General features: G+C 39.2%; 4 protein-coding genes across 6 annotated transcripts; 2 read left to right on the top strand and 2 right to left on the bottom strand.

The window, feature by feature from the left end:
- Window positions 1-6,759: 6,759 nt before the first annotated feature.
- Window positions 6,760-8,547, bottom strand: LOC126615500 (uncharacterized). The gene is made up of 2 exons (XM_050283312.1): window positions 7,455-8,547; window positions 6,760-7,352 (listed from the first exon to the last, which is right to left on the bottom strand). The coding sequence occupies exons 1-2, from the start codon at window positions 8,545-8,547 to the stop codon at window positions 6,760-6,762; spliced, it is 1,686 nt and encodes a 561-aa protein (XP_050139269.1).
- A 1,870-nt stretch (window positions 8,548-10,417) lies between these two features.
- LOC126614909 (cytosolic enolase 3-like) lies at window positions 10,418-16,355 on the top strand. Of its 3 annotated transcripts, none has more exons than XM_050282607.1 (14): window positions 10,418-10,840; window positions 11,022-11,176; window positions 11,443-11,617; window positions 11,867-11,938; window positions 12,035-12,151; window positions 12,559-12,639; window positions 13,367-13,443; window positions 13,702-13,805; window positions 14,007-14,102; window positions 14,210-14,295; window positions 14,724-14,810; window positions 14,976-15,173; window positions 15,738-15,822; window positions 16,038-16,355. In XM_050282607.1, the coding sequence occupies exons 1-13, from the start codon at window positions 10,736-10,738 to the stop codon at window positions 15,807-15,809; spliced, it is 1,425 nt and encodes a 474-aa protein (XP_050138564.1). In that variant the 5' UTR covers window positions 10,418-10,735; the 3' UTR covers window positions 15,810-15,822; window positions 16,038-16,355. The 3 variants fall into 3 exon arrangements, with proteins under 3 accessions (XP_050138564.1, XP_050138563.1, XP_050138562.1); XM_050282606.1 differs by having other exon boundaries at window positions 16,025-16,355; XM_050282605.1 differs by having other exon boundaries at window positions 15,738-16,355.
- Window positions 16,356-17,171: 816 nt separating this feature from the next.
- Window positions 17,172-19,572, top strand: LOC126614916 (probable sugar phosphate/phosphate translocator At3g11320). Its single transcript, XM_050282619.1, has 4 exons — window positions 17,172-17,827; window positions 18,360-18,463; window positions 18,562-18,790; window positions 19,187-19,572. The coding sequence occupies exons 1-4, from the start codon at window positions 17,396-17,398 to the stop codon at window positions 19,331-19,333; spliced, it is 912 nt and encodes a 303-aa protein (XP_050138576.1). The 5' UTR covers window positions 17,172-17,395; the 3' UTR covers window positions 19,334-19,572.
- A 56-nt stretch (window positions 19,573-19,628) lies between these two features.
- LOC126614914 (proliferating cell nuclear antigen) lies at window positions 19,629-21,581 on the bottom strand. The gene is made up of 4 exons (XM_050282614.1): window positions 21,130-21,581; window positions 20,348-20,500; window positions 20,151-20,248; window positions 19,629-20,059 (listed from the first exon to the last, which is right to left on the bottom strand). The coding sequence occupies exons 1-4, from the start codon at window positions 21,446-21,448 to the stop codon at window positions 19,829-19,831; spliced, it is 801 nt and encodes a 266-aa protein (XP_050138571.1). The 5' UTR covers window positions 21,449-21,581; the 3' UTR covers window positions 19,629-19,828.
- Between the last annotated feature and the right edge of the window lie 1,413 nt (window positions 21,582-22,994).

The raw sequence follows: 22,994 nt of genomic DNA, 5'->3' as shown, positions 1-22,994 counted from the left end.
CACGACCTCGGGGACCTCAGGTGTTGGTTGAGCTTGGGTTGCCGGGCTAGCCGAAAAAGGTCGATTATCCGTCGAAGCCTGAGCAACGAGAGCGGAAGGAGAGGCACTATGAGCGATCGTCCTAGTTGTGTGGCTGGAGATAACATGAATCTTCCAAGGTCCATTCTTCGCCAATTTCTTGACGCGTTTTGGGGGACGGGGAGTTTCACCTGTCGTCTCAGTGACCGGTTGAAGTCGTTTGCTCGATAGGTTTTGTGCGGTGGTTTTGGTCTTATTGGAGGAAAGGGCCAATTTTTTCTTAACCACTGCCGGGACGACCACGTCCACTTGTTTTAGTACCCGACCACCTAAGAAAGCGAAGTCCCGTTAATAGAATCACTCAAATGTCTAAAAAATAAAGGTAGAAACATGGGTATACCTTGGGGCGCCTCTTTAGATTGAGGGGCGGAGGGTTTCTTGGGCCGATCACCAAAAATTTTGTTGACTACTTCCTCGATCGAAGTGCCAAAAAAGTCGTGCGTATATTCTTCCCACCAGTCGCTGAAGATATCAGTGCCGAGATATTCAATAGAATTGGGTCGAAGAAGAAATTTCCTACATCGTTCCTGAAATTCTTTCTCGGCGTCTCTACACTTCATTTCTGAAGAACCAGAGACGCGTCATCGGGTCAGAATGGAGCGAGAAGAAAGTATAGGCAATGGGTAACCTTAGAGGTAACCGAGCTACCGGGCGGCAAAGTGGGGGTGATAAACTTCCCAACTTGCTCGATAGGCATCACAACCAAGGGGAAGGTCGCGAGTTAACACGAATGACCCCCAGTTTTGACGAAAAGCGGCATCCTCGCTGTCACCCCAAGTTGATGTGGGAAGTCTAATGGAGCGAGGATATTCTTGACGACGACATATCAAAAATTCGTCATCGGAAAGGACATCCAGGCCGAAGATGTGTTTAAAGACTTCTTCGGCTTGGTGAGGGGCACTGGGCGGGAGGCCAATTGAAGGCCGAACACTACAGTAGACTGGAGGTCGGAGACTTCTGGCCGAAGGGTGGAGAAATAAACCTGCAGCCATAGTTGGAACACCCAGAGAGGTCCATTCTGTTGCGGGTCGATCTTGTTGAGGGTTGTCTCTGCCAAGCAACGAACAAGGTTGGCAAGGATGGCGGGGCTGAGCGCTAAAGAGTGGCCACTAGCCAGGGCTTCCGCCACCGGCATGTTCTCGACCAAGCATTTATTTGACATGGTACAACAAATGAATTTGTTATACCAGTAAAACAGGAAAACCTCGTGTTCCCCCTTCCGAAGACTCACATCTCCTCGACCAGCAAAATGGAGGATAAGGGTGTTGTAGTTTAGAAAATTCTTGTGCAATTTCTGAACATCGACTTTTGAAGGCTTTTAACCTTCCTGGCTCAACGTCTCGACGGCCTGATCGTCAAACAATGCCTTGAGGTCAAGGTTAGAGGGGCATCCAATAAGGGTAGCGTCGACCGGGATGCTAGAATGAGAAGTCCCAATGATAGCCGAAATGTCGAGGATGGTAAGAGTCATATGACTGAATGGAATGACCATGGTGTTGGTGGTCGAGCACCAGAGGCTAAAAGCTGCCATGAGGAGCTCTTTATCCATTGTAATCTCCATAGTCGAGAACTTGATAGCGTCATAAATACCAAGAGTTTTCCACTCTTTACCGAATAACCTTTCCATTCGAATGACCCATGCCACCCAATTCGCATTGGGTGAAGGCCAGGATCCTTGGGGTTTTGTCTGGCACCACTTCGACCAATCGAATCCTTGCAGAAAACCTGCCAAACAGTATTTTTTAAATAGGTTGGTGATGGATGACGGCACCGTATCCTTGAAGAGTGGGCCCAGAACTTGGTGAGTAGTGTTTGACTCACCCTCGAAACGCAGAGTCTTGATAGCGTGCTGATCGATGAAATCCTTGCACTTGTTGGACTCAGAAGAGAGTTTTGAGACAAAGGAGGCCATTGAGGAAAGGTTAGAAATTTCTGAGATGAAAGTTTCAGAATCCCTGGTTTTTGAAAGTTTTAAAAAACAGAACGGCAAGAAAATTTCAAAGGTTTGAGAGAGCGTAAGGTACGAATGGAAGAGATCCAGGTATTTATAGACATTTGGGAACGGAAGGCTAAACGGTTGATTTTCAAAATCATGGGTAAAATCAAGCAGGAGAGATACTAATCATTGTACAGGTTCAGAAAATCAAGGCGAGAGGATTGAGGTTTTCGCAAATTGAGGAAGCACGATGGCGTGTTACGGCGGTTTTAATGCAAAAGAGACGTTTCGGCGGTCGCATGTTTTCGAGGATCATGATTAAAGGCTGCTAGGGAACCAGGGGGTTGACACGTGGCAAGACAATTTGGAAATCGAGATTATGGGATTACATCTCATAAGTGCATATGGTGGCAGTTCCCGAAAGTCGGTTTCACTTTTTCAAGGTCGAGGCTCGAACTAAGGAGTATAGGTCGACGACTTCAGAAGCGAGGGGGCAATGTTTGGGCCCAAAAATATTGTTTTGGGCCGAGTTAGATCTTTTTCGGCCTAGTGGTCGTGTACAGGTGTCATTGGGAGATATTTAGCTCATGGGCCGCGCGGTTGAAGTTGGCCATATCTTATCATAAATTGGGAATGTGGACGAATCCTGTTATGAGAAGGAGTTTCGACGGGGTCAGGATACTGAGATTGAATACGGTCTGATAACGAGTTATGTTCAAAGTCCTAGTAGGAATAGGATTGGCCGAGATAAGGTTGGATCATGAGAAGGAGTTCTAATCCGGGAGTGATTGAGATTCAATACAGGTTGACTGCTATAAATAAGGAGGGAAGACATCGAAACAACCTCCTCCAATTCAACACACAAATTGCCCTGCGCATTCTCTCGCTCTACGCGAAACCTCTCAACAACCTTGAGATTTTTGTTTTCCTTTTTTCGCCGACGCACCTTCAGTTTGGATAAACAACACTGTAAAGGCAACCGGCGAACATCTTCAGTTTGGATAAACAGCACTGTTACCGTAGAATCAGCCGACCGTAGAGCATCTTCAGTTTGGATAAACAGCACTGCGACAAGGTTGACCGGTTATCTATCCAAGTCTCGGTCGAGAAGGATTTTCGAATCCTTATCGGTAGAGGTCATCTCGTTAACCTTCTCGATAAAGCGAGGTGTTAAAAGTTATTATACTCGGCACATTGAACGCCGAGTCGTTTATGATTGGTTATTCGCAAGTAGGATTTAGAGTTCGGCATTCTGACGATCGAACCACTTTCACAATCAAGACGTATATTCGTTTTGAATATTTGTGTCCCTATACTCTGGTGTCGATTTGGCGTGCTTATACTCTTACGAATATAATCACAGTGACCGAATCTGGTGCCGACGATTTGTGAACTTCGCATAACTAGTAGCTTTGTCTTCAAGCTCTAGAACTTGAAGGCCGAGGCGTGTTCCTTCCTCGACCGCAATTGCAATATCGAGAAATCGGTCGCGCACCTAATGCAACATCAACAAATTTTACTCCTCGACCGAGCTCGACCAACAAGTTGGCACGCCCCGCATAAAACCGAAGGACGTAGTTAGCTTACTAATTACTCGGCCTGCGCGCCACGTATGCTTGGTAGTTTTTAGGGTCAATAAATACATTTAACATATGATAATGTGTTAATCTTAGTTTATTGCCCTCAAGTTTCTTAATTTTCAATATTTGGTACATCAAGCTTTTTTATCCCAGAGCGATACTTGAAGTCAAAATTTTGAGACATACATTCGTTAAGGTTGCTGTTAAGTTAACCGTTAACTGGTGACGTGGTACTCATGTGAACAATGTATCACATCCCAGTCTCACATCCGTTGTAGCACGATATTGTCCACTTTTGGCCCTGACCACGCCCTAATGGTTTTGTTTCTAGGAACTCACGAGCAACTTCCTAGTGGGTCACCCATCCTAGGATTGCTCTCGCCCGAACTTGCTTAACTTCAGAGTTTCGATGAAACCCGAAGTCAGTGAGTTCCCAAAAGGCCTCGTGCTATATGGAGGTGGGCATGTATGTATAAGGCACATCACCCCCTCTCTGTTGGTTGATGTGGGATGTCATAATTCACCCCCCTTAAGGCCCCGACGTCCTCTTGGGCACACTCGCACCACACGCCATAGTGGCTATGATACCATTATGTCACATATTAGTCTCAACTCCGTCGTAGCACAATATTGTCCGCTTTAGGCCCTGACCACACCCTTACGGTTTTGTTTCTAGGAACTCACGAGCAACTTCCCAGTGGGTCACCCATCCTAGGATTGCTCTCGCCTGAACTCGCTTAATTTCAGAGTTCCGGTGGAACTCGAAGCCAATGAGTTCCCAAAATGCCTCGTGCTATATGGAGGTGGGCATGTACATATAAGGCACATCACCCCCTCCCCGTTGGTCAATGTGGGATGTCACACAATGACTGGGCGCCACGTGGATATTAAAAAAAATTAAATGAAATTGAAAATTAAAAAAACCTAACTGTTAAAAGTTAAAAATTTATAAAATAAAAAATTAAGAAAAACTAAAACCCTAAGATTGTTTCGCATATTCCATGATCTGTTTTCCTAACCCCGACCTTCAATTCCTCCCTTCGGTCTCTCTCGCTCCTCCCCTCCTCCTCCCCCGTCCCAAAACCCGCCATCTCACTTCTCTCCAACACTATATCAAGTTTTTGCAACTCTCACCCAGAATCTCCTCTGCGAGGGCGGTGTGCAAAGACAGCATGGGGTTAACAGCGGTCGACGAACACTTCGAGCAGGAGAATTAAGTCTGTTAACCAACAAACCTATATGACTTGATTTCAAATACCAGACCTTAAAACCAACAAACCCTAAACCTTCAAGAGCTAGTAAACTTAGTCATGACTTTGGTCCTTTCCAAAACGGCATGCTTGGCGAGCTCACTGGGAAGCATGAGTTTCACGGCAGTCTGGAGTTCCTGGCAAGTGATCGTCGACTTCTTGTTGTACCTCGCGAGCCTTAACGAATCTTGGGTGAGCTTGTCGAAGATGTCGTTGATCAAGATGTTCATGATTCTCATGGCCTTGCTAGAGATCTTGATGTGAGGGTGGACATGTTTCAATTTCCTCTTCGATTGGGCGCTGCGATACTGGGTCAACGGTGGTATCTTTGGAGAAGTGGAGAGACAAATTTTGGGTGTGGTGGGTGAAAATAAAGTGTTTGATTTCTGTGTGGGTTCTGGGTGTGATGCATGGGTGAAAATGGCGGTTTGGGGAATTTGGGAGTGGATTGTCGAGAGGAGAAGTGGGTGTGGTTGGGATATAGTTGGCCGAAGAAGATAGAGGTGACAAGGTGGGTACTTCGGAGAATATGGATGTGTGTGGGACGTGGATGAGGGAAGGGAGGAGGTCAAACTCTTCCTTTGGGATGAAGACGACGGTTTGGACCCAGATTTTTAATTCTTTTAATTTTTAATTTTTTTAATATACACGTGGGCCCATATTAACATGTGGCGTCCAGTCATTGTCTACATGGGTGTCACGTCACCAGTTAATGGCTTACTTAACAGCAACCTTAACGGATGTATGAAACTGTGCAAAAATTTTGACTTCAGATATCACTCTAGGATGAAAAAAACTTTATGTACCAAATGTTGAACCAAGAAACTTAAAGGTAGTAAATTGAGATTAATCCAAAATTAATTATTCATCACAAGTTAGTAAAATATAAACCTATAAAGGATGGTATTCATTACAGTTTAGTAAAAATATAATTAAAAAATGATGATGTGGACAATCAGTGAATGAACTTAACCAAATAAAATGGACTAAAACTCAATAACAACTCACAAAATTGGATCTATATCGAGTTTAGTCTTTATTTTTCTCTTTTACTATGGTTGTTTTACACCTCCACTAATGAGCTTTCTGGCAGCAAGGAAAGGACTGCAACAACAGAGGATTCTGGCAACGGCTATGCTTCTTCGTCAAAAGAGGGCTTGACGCTTTCTATTACAAATAGTCATTTGTGACGAACAGTGGCAGAGCCAGAAATCTTACCACAAGGGGTCGTAGTGTAAAAGTCCAAAAAAAAATTTAGGATGGAAAAACATGTTGAAAATGAAATCATAGTACTTTCATTCATAATTCATAACAGAAATAATATTACAAGCTATAATTGTCCACGACGAGGTTTCATATTTTGAAAACGAAGCATTATAGCTTCATTTTCAATACAAGCAAAAATATCTCTCTCAATATAAACAAGCAAGCTATCACTCAACCATTAATCTCCCATTTTGTTCCTAAGTGGACCCTTAACAATATTCATGACAGAAAATGCTCTCTCCACTGAAGCAGTTGCAACTGGTAAAACCAAAGACAATGTAATGAGCAAATATACATAATTGAATACTTGATGCATCCTTGTCTCCACCATTTTTTTGCAAGATCACCAATCCCTTCCAATTGAGAGAAATCACTACTGGAACGCACATAATGAATATAAATCTCAAGTTGATCTTCAAGTGCCAAACGATCCTCATCCGAAAAGTCTTGAGGATAAAATTGAGCAAGACGAAGTAACTTTGGTTTATCAAAAGCTACAAATGAATCTTTCGAACTCAAACATGCCAAACAAATAAGCAACTCGGTATTTACCTCATTAAAGCGATCCTCTAACTCCGTAATTTGCTCATCAATGACATAAATAAAGAGCTCCACACGATAATGATGACAATTTGTCTTTATTGGAGCATTACGACCTCCCTGGAAGTATAAATGCCTCTTCCATGTTAGGAACCTCAATATAATGTTTTTCACAAAAAGAAGATACTTCATCAACTAATGCATCGAACCCATTATTCCTCATCCAATGTAACTTTTCCTTGCATGATTTCACTAACGCCATTGCATTCACAATTTCTTGATCTTTCCTTTGCAATGCTTGTGACAAATCATTTGTGAGTCCTAATATGACTTTCATCAAGAAAAGGTGAAACACAAACTCAAAAGTACGTATATCTCTCATTAACTTATTTGCTTCACCCGCACTGTCATTGAGATTATCATCAATAACCATTTGAAGCACATGAACCACGGATGAAAACATGGAAATGATGCTAATCAAGGTACCATAGTGTGAGTTCCATCGTGTGTCACCGGCACGTTTGAGACTTGTTTCTTGATTTAAGCCTCGCCCCGTTATAAGACAATCATTTTCAAAAGCTATCACAAGCTCTTCTTGAAGTTGCTCTCTAAGTAAATCACGTCGCTTACAAGATGCTCCAACATGATTAACCACATTATTAGCCGTTGCAAAAAAAGAGGCAATGTCTATATTCTTCTTTGCTACGGCAACAAGAGCTAGTTGAAGTTGATGAGCAAAGCAATGAACATAATATGCATAAGGTTGTTCTCTCAATATCTTTGTTTTAAGGCCATTCAACTCACCTCTCATATTGCTAGCACCATCATAACCTTGTCCTCGTAGCTTGGAAATGCTCAAATCGTTGCGAGAAAATAATGTGTCAATAACATCCTTTAGTGAACTTGAAGTAGTGTTGGCAACATGTTGGATACCCACAAATCTTTCAATTACATGCCCGTTGTCATCCACATAACGCAACACCATAGCCATTTGCTCTTTCACCGACACATCACGTGCTTCATCCACCAATATTGAAAAGAATCTATCTTTTAGACCATCCATGATAGCATCAAGTGTTTCAAGGGCACATGAATTCAAAATTTCTTTTTGAATGCTAGGAGCTACTAATCTAAGATTCCCCGGAGCATTTTCCATCACAACTTCTCTAACTTTATCATTATTATCTGCAATGAATTGCAATAGCTCCAAGTAATTTCCCATATTGCTTGAAGTGGCACTTTCATCATGGCCACGAAAAGGAAGACCTTGTCGCAATAAAAACTTAGTGCACTTGATTGATGCATTCAAGCATGTGCGATAAGCCTTACGAGCTTGGTCGGAGTGTTTGCTCACTGCCGTTTCAATATGTGTAGCTTGATTCATCAAATTTGTAGCAGCTTCTCTAGCCTTATTATGAACACTCCCAATCGGTCCAACATGCATCTTAAATCTTTCTCTCCCTTTCTTCCAAGTCTTAAATCCATCTCCAGTGAAAGTTTCACTACCCACTTGTGCAAAATTGGTTTTAAAGAGATAGCAATATAGACAAAATGCCGCATCTTTAGATATACTATACTCCAACCAATCAAACTCATCAAACCATTGGGGAATGAAGCGTCGATTAATTCCCGACATATCAGTTATTGGGAAATTATGACCTCTAGGTTGACAAGGTCCTTTTTGTAGATATGATCTTCGGACCTCATCTCTCATATTAGCATCATAATCTATTATTCGAGTTCTCAATCCAGGATCCGCTTCAAGATTACCCAAAACACCATCTAATTGACTTTGTCTTGAACTTGGAGTTCTTGAACTACCAACAGTATTTGAACTATCAACATTATTCGAACTACCCGAACCCGATGATGACTTTCTCTTAAAAAACCGTTCCATAATAATTCTACATATACAAAATATTCAAAATAAATACTCACAATAAAAACAAACCATCAACATAATCAAAATAAATATGAATTGGATTTCAATTAAATTAAATATCTCATCTTGCATTCTACATATACAAAATAATGAAAATAAAAACTCACAATATAAACAAACCATCAACATAATCAAAATAAGTATGATTTGGATTTCAATTAAATTAAATTAAATATCTCATCTTGCATTCTACATATACAAAATAATGAAAATAAAAACTCACAATATAAACAAACCATCAACATAATCAAAATAAGTATGAATTGGATTTCAATTAAATTAAATATCTCATCTTGCATTCTACATATACAAAATAATGAAAATAAAAACTCACAATATAAACAAACCATCAATATAATCAAAATAAATATGAATTGATTTTCAATTAAATTAAATATATTCTACATATACAAAATATTCAAAATAAATACTCACAATATAAACAAACCACCAATATAATCAAAATAAATATGAATTAGGTTTCAATTAAATTAAATATATCATACATAGGGTTTAGAACTTACTTGAATTGTGAAATTTCACAATAACAATGAGCAAATACAAAGAGCAAAGCTGGTGGCACCACCACCACAGTGACGACGACGGCAGCAAGGGAGGAGATGGAGTTGAGGGTTTGGGGAGGATTGAGTTTGGAACTTAGGGTTAGAGGAGGAGAAAACAAAAGAAATTTGGGGGTTTTGGATTCGAGGGCTTCGGTTCTGTGCAAAATATGGCTGAAAAGGACACGGTTGGTATTTTTTTTTTGTTCAGACCTGCCCAGGACACGCTGGGCATTTTTTTTTTGTTCAAACCTGGCCCAAAACGACGTCGTTTTGCCCAGGCTGTTTTAAAAATCAAACAGGCGCGCGAGCGCCTTCGTCTTCTTCAACCAGCCCAGCGGACTGCCGAGGACTTTCGTCGAACACTTGGTGTGCAGCCCCAAGGGGTCGCACCAGCAGCTCCAAGGGGTCTCACAGGTTGTTTCCATGGCTTCCAAGGGGTCGTGCGACCCCATTGACCCCACTGTGGATCCGCCACTGGCGACGAACTCAAGAATTTTTTTTTTTCTTTCTTGCTACGGTTGGACAAAAATTCTAGGTTTTTTTGGGAAATATTTTATGGTGGTTTGGTATGTTTATGTCCTAAAGAAAAGGAGGGAATAGTGTGGCTTGTACCAAACCAGTTGCTCATTCACCTCAATTTTGTTTTGGGTAATGCTTGACTTCACTGAACCAACACTATTATTTGTCGGCTCCCACCACTCGTCCCTCGTTTGCTCGTACCAAACAAGTCACTCAAGTCCCTCTGTCAAGATGAATTAAAGAGCGTGAGGAAGATTAGATTACTTATTATTAACCGCAAAGCTTTCAAGAAGGAGCCAGAAGTCTATCTACACATTCATTTTTGCCTCTCACTTACCTTTTTTAATTTTCGGCCGTCCAATCAAATAAATTGCAGATCAATGGTAAAAAATTAGTAAGAATGTATGAGAGATAAAAATAAGTATGTGAATATCATTAACCTTTATTTTTTTACCCACTAATTAAATAAATGATGTAAAAAATATAAGGATAAATTCATACAAATAAAAAGTAAATGATAAAATAAAAGCATATGATAAATCATAATATTTTTCGTCTCATACAATTCTTATTATATTTTTTTTCGCATAACCAAATAAATTAAACAAAAACAACGAAGAAGATAAAACCAAACCAAACTGCATCGAGGAATTAAAAAAAAAGGGACCATAACTAAAATCATTACCACGATAATTATTAAAATGGAGCATCAAATCAAACCCAATTAAAATTGTTGTAATAAAGCATGACAGAACCAGAAGCCACTTGAAATTAACACACGGAAACGCTGCGTTTTGCTACACTCTCTGCGGCTGACATCCAAGAGCCGGGGACCTGAAAGCTTGGAGAAGCCTCGGCCTTCGGACCTAAACCCTAAACCGGAACACAACGCACTCAAAAATTTAAAGAGAATATTCGGCACCAGTCACGAGCATCTCTCAGTCGTTGTTCTTACTGCGCGTGAAGCTCTGAATCAATTAGGGATCGCTCCGCCTCTCTCCGCCGAGCTCGAATCTGAAACCGCCGGTGTTTTGGTGAGCGACCGAAATCAATAAGAAGAAATGTCGGTGCAAGATTACTTGGATAACCACATGCTCTCTCGGAAAATCGAAGACGCCGTCAATGCCGCCGTTAGGGCTAAGGCCTCCGATCCCGTCCTCTTCATCGTAAATCTCTGCTCTCTCTCTCTCTCTCTCTCTCTCGTCTGTGATTCTGTTTGGTTACTCGGAAAATGAATGTGCAGGAAAGTTTCTGGAAAGAGAAGGAAATTGTAGTTTCTTGATTAGTTTTGTTTGAGCTGTGAAATGATTTTGTTGTATGTCTTTGTTTTTGAATTGAATTACGCAGTCGAATCATATGAAGAAAGCGGTACCTTCAGTGATAACAAAGGTCAAAGCTCGGCAGATCCTCGATAGCAGAGGAATTCCAACTGTTGAAGTCGACCTCCACACTAACAAAGGAACGTTTCGTGCTTCAGCTCCTAGCTCTGATGTTTCCGGAATGTAAGCTCTCTCTCTCTCTGTTGTTTGGCTGCCGAGAATTTGTATAGACCTTTTGTTTCATATTGAATTGCATTTTTCTTCTTTGCGTGTGGAAATGCTTTGTATGATTCAGAAATTGATTTGTTATTGCATTTGTCAAGAGCATTGCTATTAACTATTAAGTAACTGTGTATTATGCCTCTTGTATACAATTCTATTTGAGCTCGATCACGTTCAAAATTATAAATCCTGAGATTAATTATCAAGGAGGTGTTTGTTGAAACCAGGTATGAGGCTGTTGAACTGCGAGATGGGGACAAGGGATTATATCTTGGAAATAGTGTGACTAAAGCTGTTAAGAATGTCAATGAGAAAATATCTGAAGCATTGGTAGGCATGGATCCTACGCTTCAGTCGCAGATTGATCAGGCAATGATAGACCTCGATAAAACAGAAAAGAAGGTAACGTTTTTCGTTTTTCAATGCAGCTTGATGCAAATGATCTGTTTGAGAATTTGTTACTAATATATATTGGTGCTTTCATGCTATGACTCTCCTTGTCTGGCTATAAAAAATTATAAATAATAGACATTAGTCATAATTTATATCGTTTGCGTAACTATAAATGTGAAGGATAACTCTATTAAGCATTTGTATTTTACTTTTTTTTTATGATTCTGGATTAATGATTATTTTCAAATATACTTTCAGAGTGAACTTGGAGTAAATGCCATATTGGCTGTGTCAATCGCTGCTTGCAAAGCTGGAGCTGCTCAAAAGGAGGCATGACTGTTTCTCTGTTACCGCTTACTAAGTATTGGTATTGCTAAAATTTGTTCACTTTTTTCTCGAAAATGTCTGAGTCAAGGTTAATATCAGGTTCCACTGTACAAACATATTGCTGACCTTTCTGGAAAAGGCCACCTGACCCTGCCTGTCCCTGCTTTTACTGTTATTAGTGGAGGAAAGCATGCTGGGAATAATCTGGCCATTCAGGTATGCTCTGGTAAGCTTGAGTCTGTAGATATGTACTTGCCAAATCTTTTATTTTCAGTTTTAATGTATGTGGGGAGAGGGGTTTCAATATTTAGACCATTTACTAATGTGGGTACTTGTATTCACATCATGAAAGTATGACATTTTACCTTAAAATGAAGTTAAAATTTTAAATATTTGAAATTGGCTTGTGGGAAACTACAGTGGAGTTCACTGGTTAAACACTTCTACATGAATTTGATTGTGTCAGTAACGACTGCTTAATGCTCTCTTTGGTTCCTCCTATAACATTGTTTTTATGCCTGCTGAAGTTGCTTATATATATTTCAATACAATTTTTTTGGCATGAACTCTTCAAACTTTTGTGTGGCATGTCCTTCTAATTAAACTTGACCTGAATTTTTTAGGAAATTATGATTCTCCCAATTGGAGCTAGCAAGTTTGAGGAGGCATTGCAAATGGGATCTGAAACCTATCATCACCTGAAGGTACTTTTCATCTCAACTGTTGACTTTGGAGATTACATTCTGTGTGAAAAAAATATTTTTCCTTTACTGATGTGAAAAAAATATTTTTCCATCTTATGAGACCTGATGAGTTGCCCATTTCATACAAGCAATCACCTTATTTTATGTGGACCTGAATGCAACTTTTTTCACTTGCATTTTAATAAGTATTCATTTGACCTAAATTTCAGTGTTCTTTTGTCACCAAAGTCTTTGACCACGTTTTACAACCTATCAAGATCACATCTTAGGATGAAAAGTTTCATGACTTTACAAAAAATTGTTTCAATTAAAGCTTTATTTAGTGCTGAACTTTCCAACAAATATTCAGCTCTATTAATGACAACGAAAATTAGCTCTGAAAAGGAAGAATTCATGTAAATATTAACTGACTTGTGCCTTTCCAAATCTTAAATATCAGAGTATGCACTGATTTCAGTTTTCTCATGCCATTATGCTAATCCTTGAAGTAAATTTCATGGCTCTTCATAGCTGCTCTTAAGTGGCCAATCTATTATTATGCATGTAATTTATTTGGCTCAAATAATAAAGTCAATAGCTCAGCATCCCATGTGCGTAAGAAATTGGAGAATGACTTTTCTATGTACATGTGAACAATCAACAAGGCTATGCCATTATGTCCCATTTTGTTTTGATAGTTTCATCTCTCATTTTTATTGATAGCTATTATTGTTCACAAAAAGAGCAGGCTGTTATTACAGAAAAATATGGCTCACATGGATGTAATGTTGGTGAAGATGGTGGTTTTGCTCCCAACATCTCGAGGCAAGTATTTATTGTGTGATCTGTAGTGTTCCTTAATTTCTTTGCCTCATGAATCCGCCTGAAACAGCCTTCCCCAAGGAGAGAGAAGTCTTTGGAAGAGAAAAATCATTTTAGATGCTCCTAAAATGCATACACACATTGTTTTAGGTTTTTCTGAACTGTTTACTATGGTTGTTACTTTGTGCCTTGTGAGAAATTTCTGAACTAATTAGATGATATGCCAATTTTTTTATAATTATTTTCTGTATCTCTTGGCAGCGTTAGAGAAGTCTTGGATCTTGTAAAAGAGGCGATCAGTAGAACAGGTTATAATGAGCAAATCAAACTAGCAATTGATTTTGCTGCTACTGACTTTTGCATAGGTGATGGATCTTTCTTGAGAATTGATCTTTTCTGTAACATAGCAGTTTGGGAAAATAATTGCATTTTACGATTTCTTGATGGAAATCCAAGGCTAAATTATCTTGTAGTAATGATTAAAATTTATCTTCTTTTTAGAAAAAACATGAATTCATGTATACTTTAAATGCAATATTTTCCTTTCTATTTCCCCCTTGATACAGGTACAAAGTATGACCTGGATTACAAATCAGCGGATAAGGGACAAAATTTCAAGTCGGCTGATGATATGATCGAGATGTATAAAGAACTTTGTAGTGGTAAATCAGTCTCTCCTTTTTTGTTTGTCAATGTGTTTGTATTTGATTTGCAATTTTGCACTGTGACGTACCTTTTCTGCCTTCCTTCCTTGTGTTTGGGGTGTCAGAGTACCAAATTGTGTCAATTGAAGATCCATTTGATAAAGAGGACTGGGAACACACTAAACGCTTTTCTAGCCTTGGAATTTGTCAGGTTTGTTTACTTTTCTTTTGTTGGTGAGATATATTTATTTAGTATCCTGGTGCTTTCATTCTTTGCCGAAGAAGCTTTGACAAGAGAACAGATTGATAATTTTTGTTGTCCCTCCATATGGAAAACTATGTAGTAACTAGATGGACATGAGCCTGCAACTGCTTTTGTTTAACATCCTTGTGAATGCTTAAGGCCGTAGTACACTGCAAATTCTATCAGATATTATCATGAATATTCGACCTCATCTGTCGGTAACTTGTAAAAACAATTCGGTTGCCTTGCTATCACGGTCGCTGAGCAATGTAGAATCTTGCCTATATAAATTAGTTAGTTTTTTGTTAGATGCCTCTAGGATTTTCTCCTTTGGAAAGCCTGAGATATGGTTAGATGTCTTAACTTGAAGACTGGATGGTTTTTCGGTTTTTCAGGTAGTCGGAGATGACTTGATAACATCAAATCCAAAGCGTATTAAGAGAGCTATAGAGGAGTCCACCTGCAATGCTCTACTTGTAAAGGTATATAGCTATATTTGGATGATATGTGATGTTTTCGATTTAGATGTTTATTCTGTTTTTATTCTACGTTTTTGAGATATTTTTAACACTATATTACTGTTATGGTTTTTTTTTTTTTGGACGAGAGATAAGATCGAGGCAACTGATAATTTTACAATTCATCAGATAAACCAGATTGGAACAGTGACCGAGGCCATTGAAGTGATGAAGCTGGCAAAGGATGCCCACTGGGGAGTGGTCATGTCTCATAGATGTGGTGAAACGGAAGATTCCTTCATAGCTGACTTAGCTGTTGGTCTCTCAACGGGTCAGATCAAAGCTGGTGCTCCTTGCAGAGGCGAACGGCTGGCCAAGTATAACCAGGTAAACTTTTATACTCAGTTACTGTGTCCACCATTCTTGTGTTACCTGCTACTTAACAAGTTATTGGTATCGGATATTATGGTGCAATTCTGCACGGATAGTACTACTACTTTGCAGTACCATACTTGATATTCCATCCCCATGCGGAGTTCCCTTTTTTATAGCTTATGCTATAGAAACAAGTAATTGCATCTGGAATCGTCCAAGGACAAGTGTCAATGCAACAGAAATATTTATTACTGAGCGCAGTGGCGTTCTCGGATCCATATAGCCGACCCCACTTAGTGGAATAAGACTTTGTTGTTATTGTTGTTTGTTATATATAACTCAAAAGTCAAAACACGTCTTTCCTGGCCAAATTCATCCTTTTTCTACTCTTTTTATGAGAAATCTTGTAATAAACAAATCAAGTTTTCTTTGTATGGTCTTCCATGCTCTTAGTTAAAGTTCCCTTTCTTTTTATGGTCTTCCATGCTCTTAGTTTCTTAATTTGTATTATGCAGCCATATGTTCGGGTACAAAGGAATACGTGATTTGAAACTGATGCGCCAAATTTTCTTGCAGTTACTTCGAATTGAGGAAGAACTTGGGGACGATGCATTTTATGCTGGTGAGGATTGGAGGCAATCATCCTGATCATGTCTCCCAGGTTTCCTTCTCACAATTCTCTTCTCCTTATATTCTTCCTCTAAAGTCCGGGCCTCCCCAATCCTGCTTCTGCTTCGTTGTTTTTGTTATCAGAGTGTTTTCCTCTTTGTTTTCCCTGGATAGAGTGGAGAGCAGTATGAAATGTGTAATTAAGTTTGCTAAGGTGTTCTAGACATGGACGGTTCGCCTAATGAAATTTTCAGATGCACACTGCAGAAGGAAAAAACATTTTTGAGTAAATTTTCGGAACTTCTAGCGTGCACCAAGGTTTTGGTAGATAAAAAGAACTGGCTCCGACGCATGTCTTTGTACTTGCTTCATCAAAATGCATTTGTATGCAGTTGATATAAGACTACTATGAGGAGTTGCGAAGTTATGACTGACTTGAGTGATTGACGAAAGTGCGATAGGCTCGACGTATAATCCTCTGAATCTGAACTTTTGTTGGCAATTTGTTGGAATGGAAGCTTGCTTTGTTTACTGAACTCTTAATAATGTTGTTTTGGTAATGGTATTAGACATTATGGAGAAAAATATGAGTAGAACCCTAGCTCGAAATTAATCAAAAGCCAGTCAATCGACTTGAGACTTGTAAATGAATGCTTTTGGAAAAAGCATTTTTGTTAAAAAGTGCTTTTAACTCTTCAATGATCCCTTGATCTCATGTGGCTAAAAGGTGAAATAAATCAAAATTAAGAGATGCATTGACAAAATTAGCCTCGTAGCGTCAGGTGAAATTAAACAACAGAAAATGCACAACATTAATTGATTTGCAATTTGCCTGTTACCAAAAATTAATTTGACTGAACATTTTTAACATGAAATATGAGGATTAACTTACCGTTGATTAATCTGCAATTTGCATTATCAGTCCTAACATTTCTCATTCTACGATTAGATTTGGCAAACAGTTGTGTTTCTCGTGTTCGTCTTGTTTTTGTATTATACTCGTTATCTTGATAGACCGTGTTGTTTCAAAGTGTTACCCAATTCATTAATGAGTCGTGTCGTTTCGTGTTGAGTTAACGTGTCCTGCAAGAAATTGTTATGCCTAATGTCTAGATCTGACAAACGATATCTTATCGGGTTCTCAACGGAGTGACTTGAGAACATCTTGACTCATTAATGGGTGACTTGATAACGATTTGACTCATTAACAAGTTAATCCGAAACTTGTTATTTTCGTATCGTTTCGAGTCAAGTTAACAAATCGTATAAAAAATTGTCACCCTACCTACAATTATTTCAAAATAACACCCACTCATTTATATAAAATTATAATCCAAAACAAAAATTAAAACATTGGAACAACGTAAATTAAGAAACAAAATAAACCTCCGAATTTAAAGCTCGAAATCTACGTTCCAGATTTCTTTCCATCTCCTTCCCCAGATCCAATACCTGATCTCCTCCATCCCTCCAACCCTCCAACCCACCATCCCCCATTTCCATTCAAATCTTTCTCTCCGACATCCTTCAACAATTCAAAAACAACCTCAACAAATCCATGCACTCCACCATTTCCTTCCTCCACCTTGCCCTCCACAAGAGTTGATAAATCCGAACCCGAAAACATGTCGAAGTTCGTCACGGTCGGATTAATAACAGCATGGTACTCGTCGAACATCGGAGTTTTGCTGTTGAACAAGTTTCTCCTGAGCAATTACGGGTTCAAGTACCCGATTTTCTTGACCCTTTGCCACATGCTCGCGTGCTCCCTCCTCAGCTACGTAGCCATTTCGTGGATGAAGGTCGTTCCCATGCAGAGCATCAAGTCACGCGTCCAGTTCTTCAAGATATCGTCCCTCGGTCTCATCTTCTGTTTGTCTGTCGTTGGCGGGAACATCTCGCTCCGGTACCTCGCCGTGTCGTTTAACCAGGCCATCGGCGCCACCACGCCGTTCTTCACGGCTGTGTTTGCGTATATTATGACTCTCAAGAAGGAGGGCTGGGTCACGTACGTTACTCTTATTCCGGTTGTCACCGGCGTTATCATTGCCAGCGGGGTAAGACCGTAATATCAAGCTAGGCATTTGTCGATTTTTTCATCGAACTTGTAAGGAGCGGCTAATTTCTCCCCCTAAAACTTTTATAATTGACAATTTCTTCCCTGAATTTAATTTTGGCCATTATCCTCTGACCTTTTAATTTTCTTTAATAATTAATTTTGATTTTTTGTTTTTGGAATTGGGCATTGGTTTCACTTTTCTAAATATTTGGTTTGCCTGATTTGAAATGTAAAACATAATTTACCAAACCTTAATTTGATCTTGGCTATTTTCAAGTGTTCATATCATCGTACACAATTTTTTTTCTTACCACAATCATAAAGTACATTTTTGTGGCATTTTCGCCACACCATAAACTTCTGAGATATTCTGGCCGAAAGAATTTTGTTCTAGCTAAAATTTTTAAGGGTTTCTCATTGTATGCTCTTAAAGGGAAGGATTTGATCAATATAACTTTTCATGTTATTTTCTTTGGAGGAAATATGAGAGAAGTTAATCATATTCTTCTTCTTTTTTTAATTGAATGAAGGGAGAGCCAAGTTTTCATCTGTTTGGATTTATAATGTGTATTGGTGCTACAGCAGCAAGGGCACTCAAGTCGGTGCTTCAAGGGATACTCCTCTCCTCTGAAGGGTAACCCTCTCCACTAATATTTAACATTTAATTACCAACTAATTAAACAAAATTATGAGTTAATTAAATGAGATTGTAATTCCAGTTCAATTTCCCAGGGAAAAGCTGAATTCCATGAACCTGCTCATGTACATGGCTCCTGTAGCCGTGGCAATCCTTCTCCCTGCAGCTCTTTTGATGGAAGAGAACGTAGTTGGAATAACAATTGCACTTGCAAGAGATGACGTGTCAATCGTCTGGTACCTGGTGTTCAACTCCGCTCTTGCATATTTTGTCAATTTGACCAACTTCGTGGTAACCAAACACACCAGTGCCTTGACTCTCCAGGTAATTGAATATTTTTTCTACATATTGAGATGACGTCGACACAGTCGAACTATTTTATACAGTAATAGTGTTCTCTAAGAACAATGTTACAATTATGGGTTCGACTCGTGGAAACAATTTATTTGTGTATTATTGATGTTACCTTCTCTGACCCTCACAAGGCGCGGAGCCTTGTTGGCTTGAGTCGCCCTATAATTTAGTATATTGTTATGTTCCTTCCAAACCCTTTCTCCATGTGAATTTATCCAAACAAGGCTTAATGTGGGACAAATGCAACCTCGTTTGCCAATAAATCAATATGATCATCTGGTGTAGTGACGCTCAATTTCCGCTATGTTAAAAAATACATATCTCATGGATGGTAATTGCTGAAATATGGTATCCTGTGTCTTTCAGGTGTTGGGAAATGCAAAAGGAGCGGTTGCAGTGGTGGTTTCAATTTTGATATTCAGAAATCCGGTATCAGTGACCGGAATGCTCGGTTACGGTCTCACAGTAACAGGAGTCATCCTCTACGGCGAAGCCAAGAAACGAGGGAGGTAGATTTAGTATTTTTATGGGTATATGTATGGAGCAGATTTCTTGTGCTGCACTCTCCAATTTTTTGTGCAAAAGAGAGGAACAAGGGGCTTTTGTCTGCCCAAATCAGAGAGGACAGCTCAAGCAACGTGTTTCATTTTCCTTGTAACCTTGCGCCCCAATGTGCTAGCTCAAAATTTTTCTGTTCGATTTAGGGAGTTCGAATTTTGTGTATTATTGTTTGATTTCGTCGATAATGAAAGATTACGTGATGATTTCCCTATACATAACAACCCAGAAATCATAAAGAGAAAAGAAATGGGAGAAATAACATTGTTTTCAATAGAAAACCTACAACATCTTTACCTGACGGATTCGAAAACTCCTAAACTACAGATTTGCTAACTCATTGTCACAGAGAAAGCAAGAAAAAACTCGTATTAAGAATCCTCTACATGGATTTTTAAACAGAGCAGTTCAAGTCAGCAAGAGTGTGCCGATGATGATTTGGCATAACACTCAAACTTCAGGCTTGGTTTCGTCTTCGTCATCTTCTATCTTGGGAGCCAAGTAGAACCTAATGTAGCCCATCTCTGCAATCTTGTACTCAACCACAACTGGGAGTTCAGAAGACAAGCTGATTGTGACCGTGTTCGACAATGTGGTAGCCTTTGTGAACGAGTTCATGTACCTCAGAGCAAATGTCAACGACACTGGCTCGCTCATATTTATGACAGTTGCTTCTTCAGGCTGCAATTCCCAAAAATCAGCAAAACAAGGTTAGGCATCGGATTGCAGTAGCAAAAACCTAACAGACAATGTTTTCACAAGAACAGCATACCTTGTCGACGGTAGTGTTCTGCCTGCAGACAATGTTAGCAGTGCCAATATCCCCTCTTGTAGAGAACTTCACTCCTTCCTTGGTCACAGATATCACAACTGCAAGCAACATCAAACCATTACTCACATATCCACAAGACAAATACACAAAATTTGGATAAAGCGGAATCTTGTAAAGGGATAAAGAGTAAAAAGTACCAGTATCACCAATGCCACTGAGGTCTTTACATATTCTAGCAAACTCAGAAGAGGGCATTGTCACAATAGACTGGTATTCTGCCTCCGGAATTCCAAGGTGTTCGCTATCAATATCCATCAGCTTCATCTCAAAATCAGAAATTTTATCTTGTGCTGTGATCCGTCACCCATAGAAAACACCGAAAATCAAAACAACAAACAAATACACCAACTACAAAACTAACATTGAAGCATGGAAATAAACTATCACATAACCAAAACCTTGCTTGCAAAACTTCCAATTAACAATCACAACTATTAGATACAATGTTTAGCTACCAGTACAATTTTCGTTGCTTACAATTCAATTTCTCCTCATATCAGTATTTCTATGTTTCCATACGCGAAGAATAAGAGCCACTGCAGGATCATATAAATGAAACTCTATGGTAGAACCTCAGTGAGGTACAAAGTAATCAACACCGGCAAACACGGAATTATCAGATAAAACCCCATTTTTGCTTAAATTCTACTAACAAATTTGCAGGTTATAACCAAATAACAGAAAAATGACTATCAAATCCAGTATCAATTTCAAATTCTTAAAAAGAAATTGAAAAAATTGTCTCTTTTTGCTTTCCTACAATTTCTTGCATACAACAGAAGCAATTTACAAAAAGCAATAATAAAGAAATAAAATTAATAGCAAAAAAGAAACCCAAATTAACGAAATCCCAAATGAATCAAATTATTTAGGGAAAAAACATTAATACAAAAAAAAGGGGGGGAAAGAAAAAACATACTGGGGCTTTCGAACATGAAGGTGACGGTGTCGCTGCCGTCGTCAGCCTTGATGGTGATGATGTCATCATTTCCGGCACACCTGAGCATCTTGGACATGTTGCCAAGGTTCATGCCCATGGACATGTTGCGGTCGCAGCGGTAGTGCTCGAAGCCCTCAGATCTGAGGAGGAGGGCGACGAGCGCCACGTGGCTGGAGTCCATGGCCTGGAGGGAGAAGCCGGAGGAGGAGCAGTCGAAGTTGGCGTCGTTCACCAGGTCCTTGATGGACTCCAGCACCTTCTTCAGCAGCGAGCCCTGGACCAGTCGGAGCTCCAACATCGTTTCCGGGTCGTCGGAGGCGTACGGGTTGTTCGATTTGGAGAATTCGAGGGGGAGATTTGGAGGGTTTGAGCGAGGGAGTGGGGGGTTAGGGTTTATATAGCGGGGGAAATGGGAAGCGTATTTGGGAATTTTGGGGTTTGATTGGCGGGATTTGGCGGGTTCGTGTTCCCGCGCAGGACTTTGACGGGGAGGGATTGGCTGCAGTAAGGGTACAGTGTAATTATTCCTGCACCTTCAGTTGTTTGGACTTATTTCTGATCCAGAAAGTGAACTAAATTAATGGCCCAGGACCGGGTGGCCCATAAAGAATAAACTAACACCACCAAAGCCCCTTTTTTATGGCTTTTTTGTTTTGGTTTTTTATTTTTTATTTTATTTTATGATGTACAATCAATAACTGAGGAAGGAAGAATCAAATGCGGGCAAGGGCGGACCCAGAAAATATTTTATGGGTGGGTTAGCTAAAAAAATTACCTTAAAATCAATTGTTCTTCTTTTGTTACATAAGTATTGTATGTAAAAATTTAAGTTTAACTTCTATATTTGTATGCTTAAAATTTGTTTGGTATGAACTTAATACGTTTCGCAATTATAAACTACAAAAATTACAATGAATTATCAAATTTCACATATATTTAGATTTAAACACAAGAAGAGATAGAAAACTTGATATCTCAATTATAACCGCACAACTAGCACAAAACAAAACACTAAAAGTAGAAGTAAAGGCAATCTTAAAAAAAAATGGTTGAAACTAATATAAATCAAAGCAGAATAATCTTGAACAAAATAACATCACAATTTTCATGGTACTTTTTATATTTTTAGTTGTGCTAAATACTCATTGGACTAGTTTCATTGAAAATAATTCTTCTTGCACATTTTTTGTCCATTATATAGACCATACACCAAAGTATATATACATATTGACACAAATCCTCCCTGGGCTACAGCCCACCGTAGCCCTTGGTGTGGTTACGCCATTGAATGCAAGACCTCAAGGTGGATTAAATTAAATACTCTTAACCGCTTGATTGGCATGTCTCTCGTCTAAGTTAACGAAAAACAACATAAATTTCTACGATTGGGTTTGTCACTCAGTTATATACTTACATCACTGTTAAAGCCGATGGCATTGGAACAAATTAGACCGTGAAAGTTAAAGTAGCTTCGTAATATGTCTTTAGTATTTTTATAGTGAATTTTTAACCAAAGTTTGTTCACAACTCTTGTTTGAAGTAATGTCATGGTAGCACAAGGTATAAAGAAGTCAAACATAAGCTGGAATTTTATATGATGAATGGATTATGCTATATCTCATTTTTCACCTCTTTTATCTTACGATACATCACAATATTTTCTCGTTATAGTTTGTAACAATTAATTTTCTTTTGCATACCAATTAATTTTCTTCTATTTTTAGAGTTAAAATCTATGATTCAATTGAAACCTCTTTTTGGGAATATTTGGTGTCAAACTTGTTGCATTTAGTATTGACACCGAACCCTTCTCCCACCACATTTTTTTCGGTTGATGAACTTGA

Source organism: Malus sylvestris, chromosome 3 (genome assembly GCF_916048215.2).
Source record: "Malus sylvestris chromosome 3, drMalSylv7.2, whole genome shotgun sequence".
Classification (NCBI taxonomy): Eukaryota; Viridiplantae; Streptophyta; class Magnoliopsida; order Rosales; family Rosaceae; genus Malus; species Malus sylvestris.
The sequence above is the reverse complement of the archived record's forward strand: the minus strand, read 5'-3'. Positions and strand labels throughout refer to the sequence as shown.

Coding starts and splice junctions, on each gene's coding strand:
- LOC126615500 (XM_050283312.1), bottom strand. CDS start 8,547: ATGGAACGGTTTTTTAAGAGAAAGTCATCATCGGGTTCGGGTAGTTCG. Junction 7,353..7,454: donor TGGTGCTAGCAATATGAGAG/GTGAGTTGAATG, acceptor TTGTTGCCGTAG/CAAAGAAGAATATAGACATT.
- LOC126614909 (XM_050282607.1), top strand. CDS start 10,736: ATGTCGGTGCAAGATTACTTGGATAACCACATGCTCTCTCGGAAAATC. Junction 11,939..12,034: donor CTGGAGCTGCTCAAAAGGAG/GCATGACTGTTT, acceptor GGTTAATATCAG/GTTCCACTGTACAAACATAT. Junction 14,103..14,209: donor GTATAAAGAACTTTGTAGTG/GTAAATCAGTCT, acceptor TTGGGGTGTCAG/AGTACCAAATTGTGTCAATT.
- LOC126614916 (XM_050282619.1), top strand. CDS start 17,396: ATGTCGAAGTTCGTCACGGTCGGATTAATAACAGCATGGTACTCGTCG. Junction 18,464..18,561: donor ATACTCCTCTCCTCTGAAGG/GTAACCCTCTCC, acceptor TCAATTTCCCAG/GGAAAAGCTGAATTCCATGA. Junction 18,791..19,186: donor CCAGTGCCTTGACTCTCCAG/GTAATTGAATAT, acceptor TGTGTCTTTCAG/GTGTTGGGAAATGCAAAAGG.
- LOC126614914 (XM_050282614.1), bottom strand. CDS start 21,448: ATGTTGGAGCTCCGACTGGTCCAGGGCTCGCTGCTGAAGAAGGTGCTG. Junction 20,501..21,129: donor CTTCATGTTCGAAAGCCCCA/GTATGTTTTTTC, acceptor GACGGATCACAG/CACAAGATAAAATTTCTGAT. Junction 20,249..20,347: donor CAGTGGCATTGGTGATACTG/GTACTTTTTACT, acceptor TGTTGCTTGCAG/TTGTGATATCTGTGACCAAG.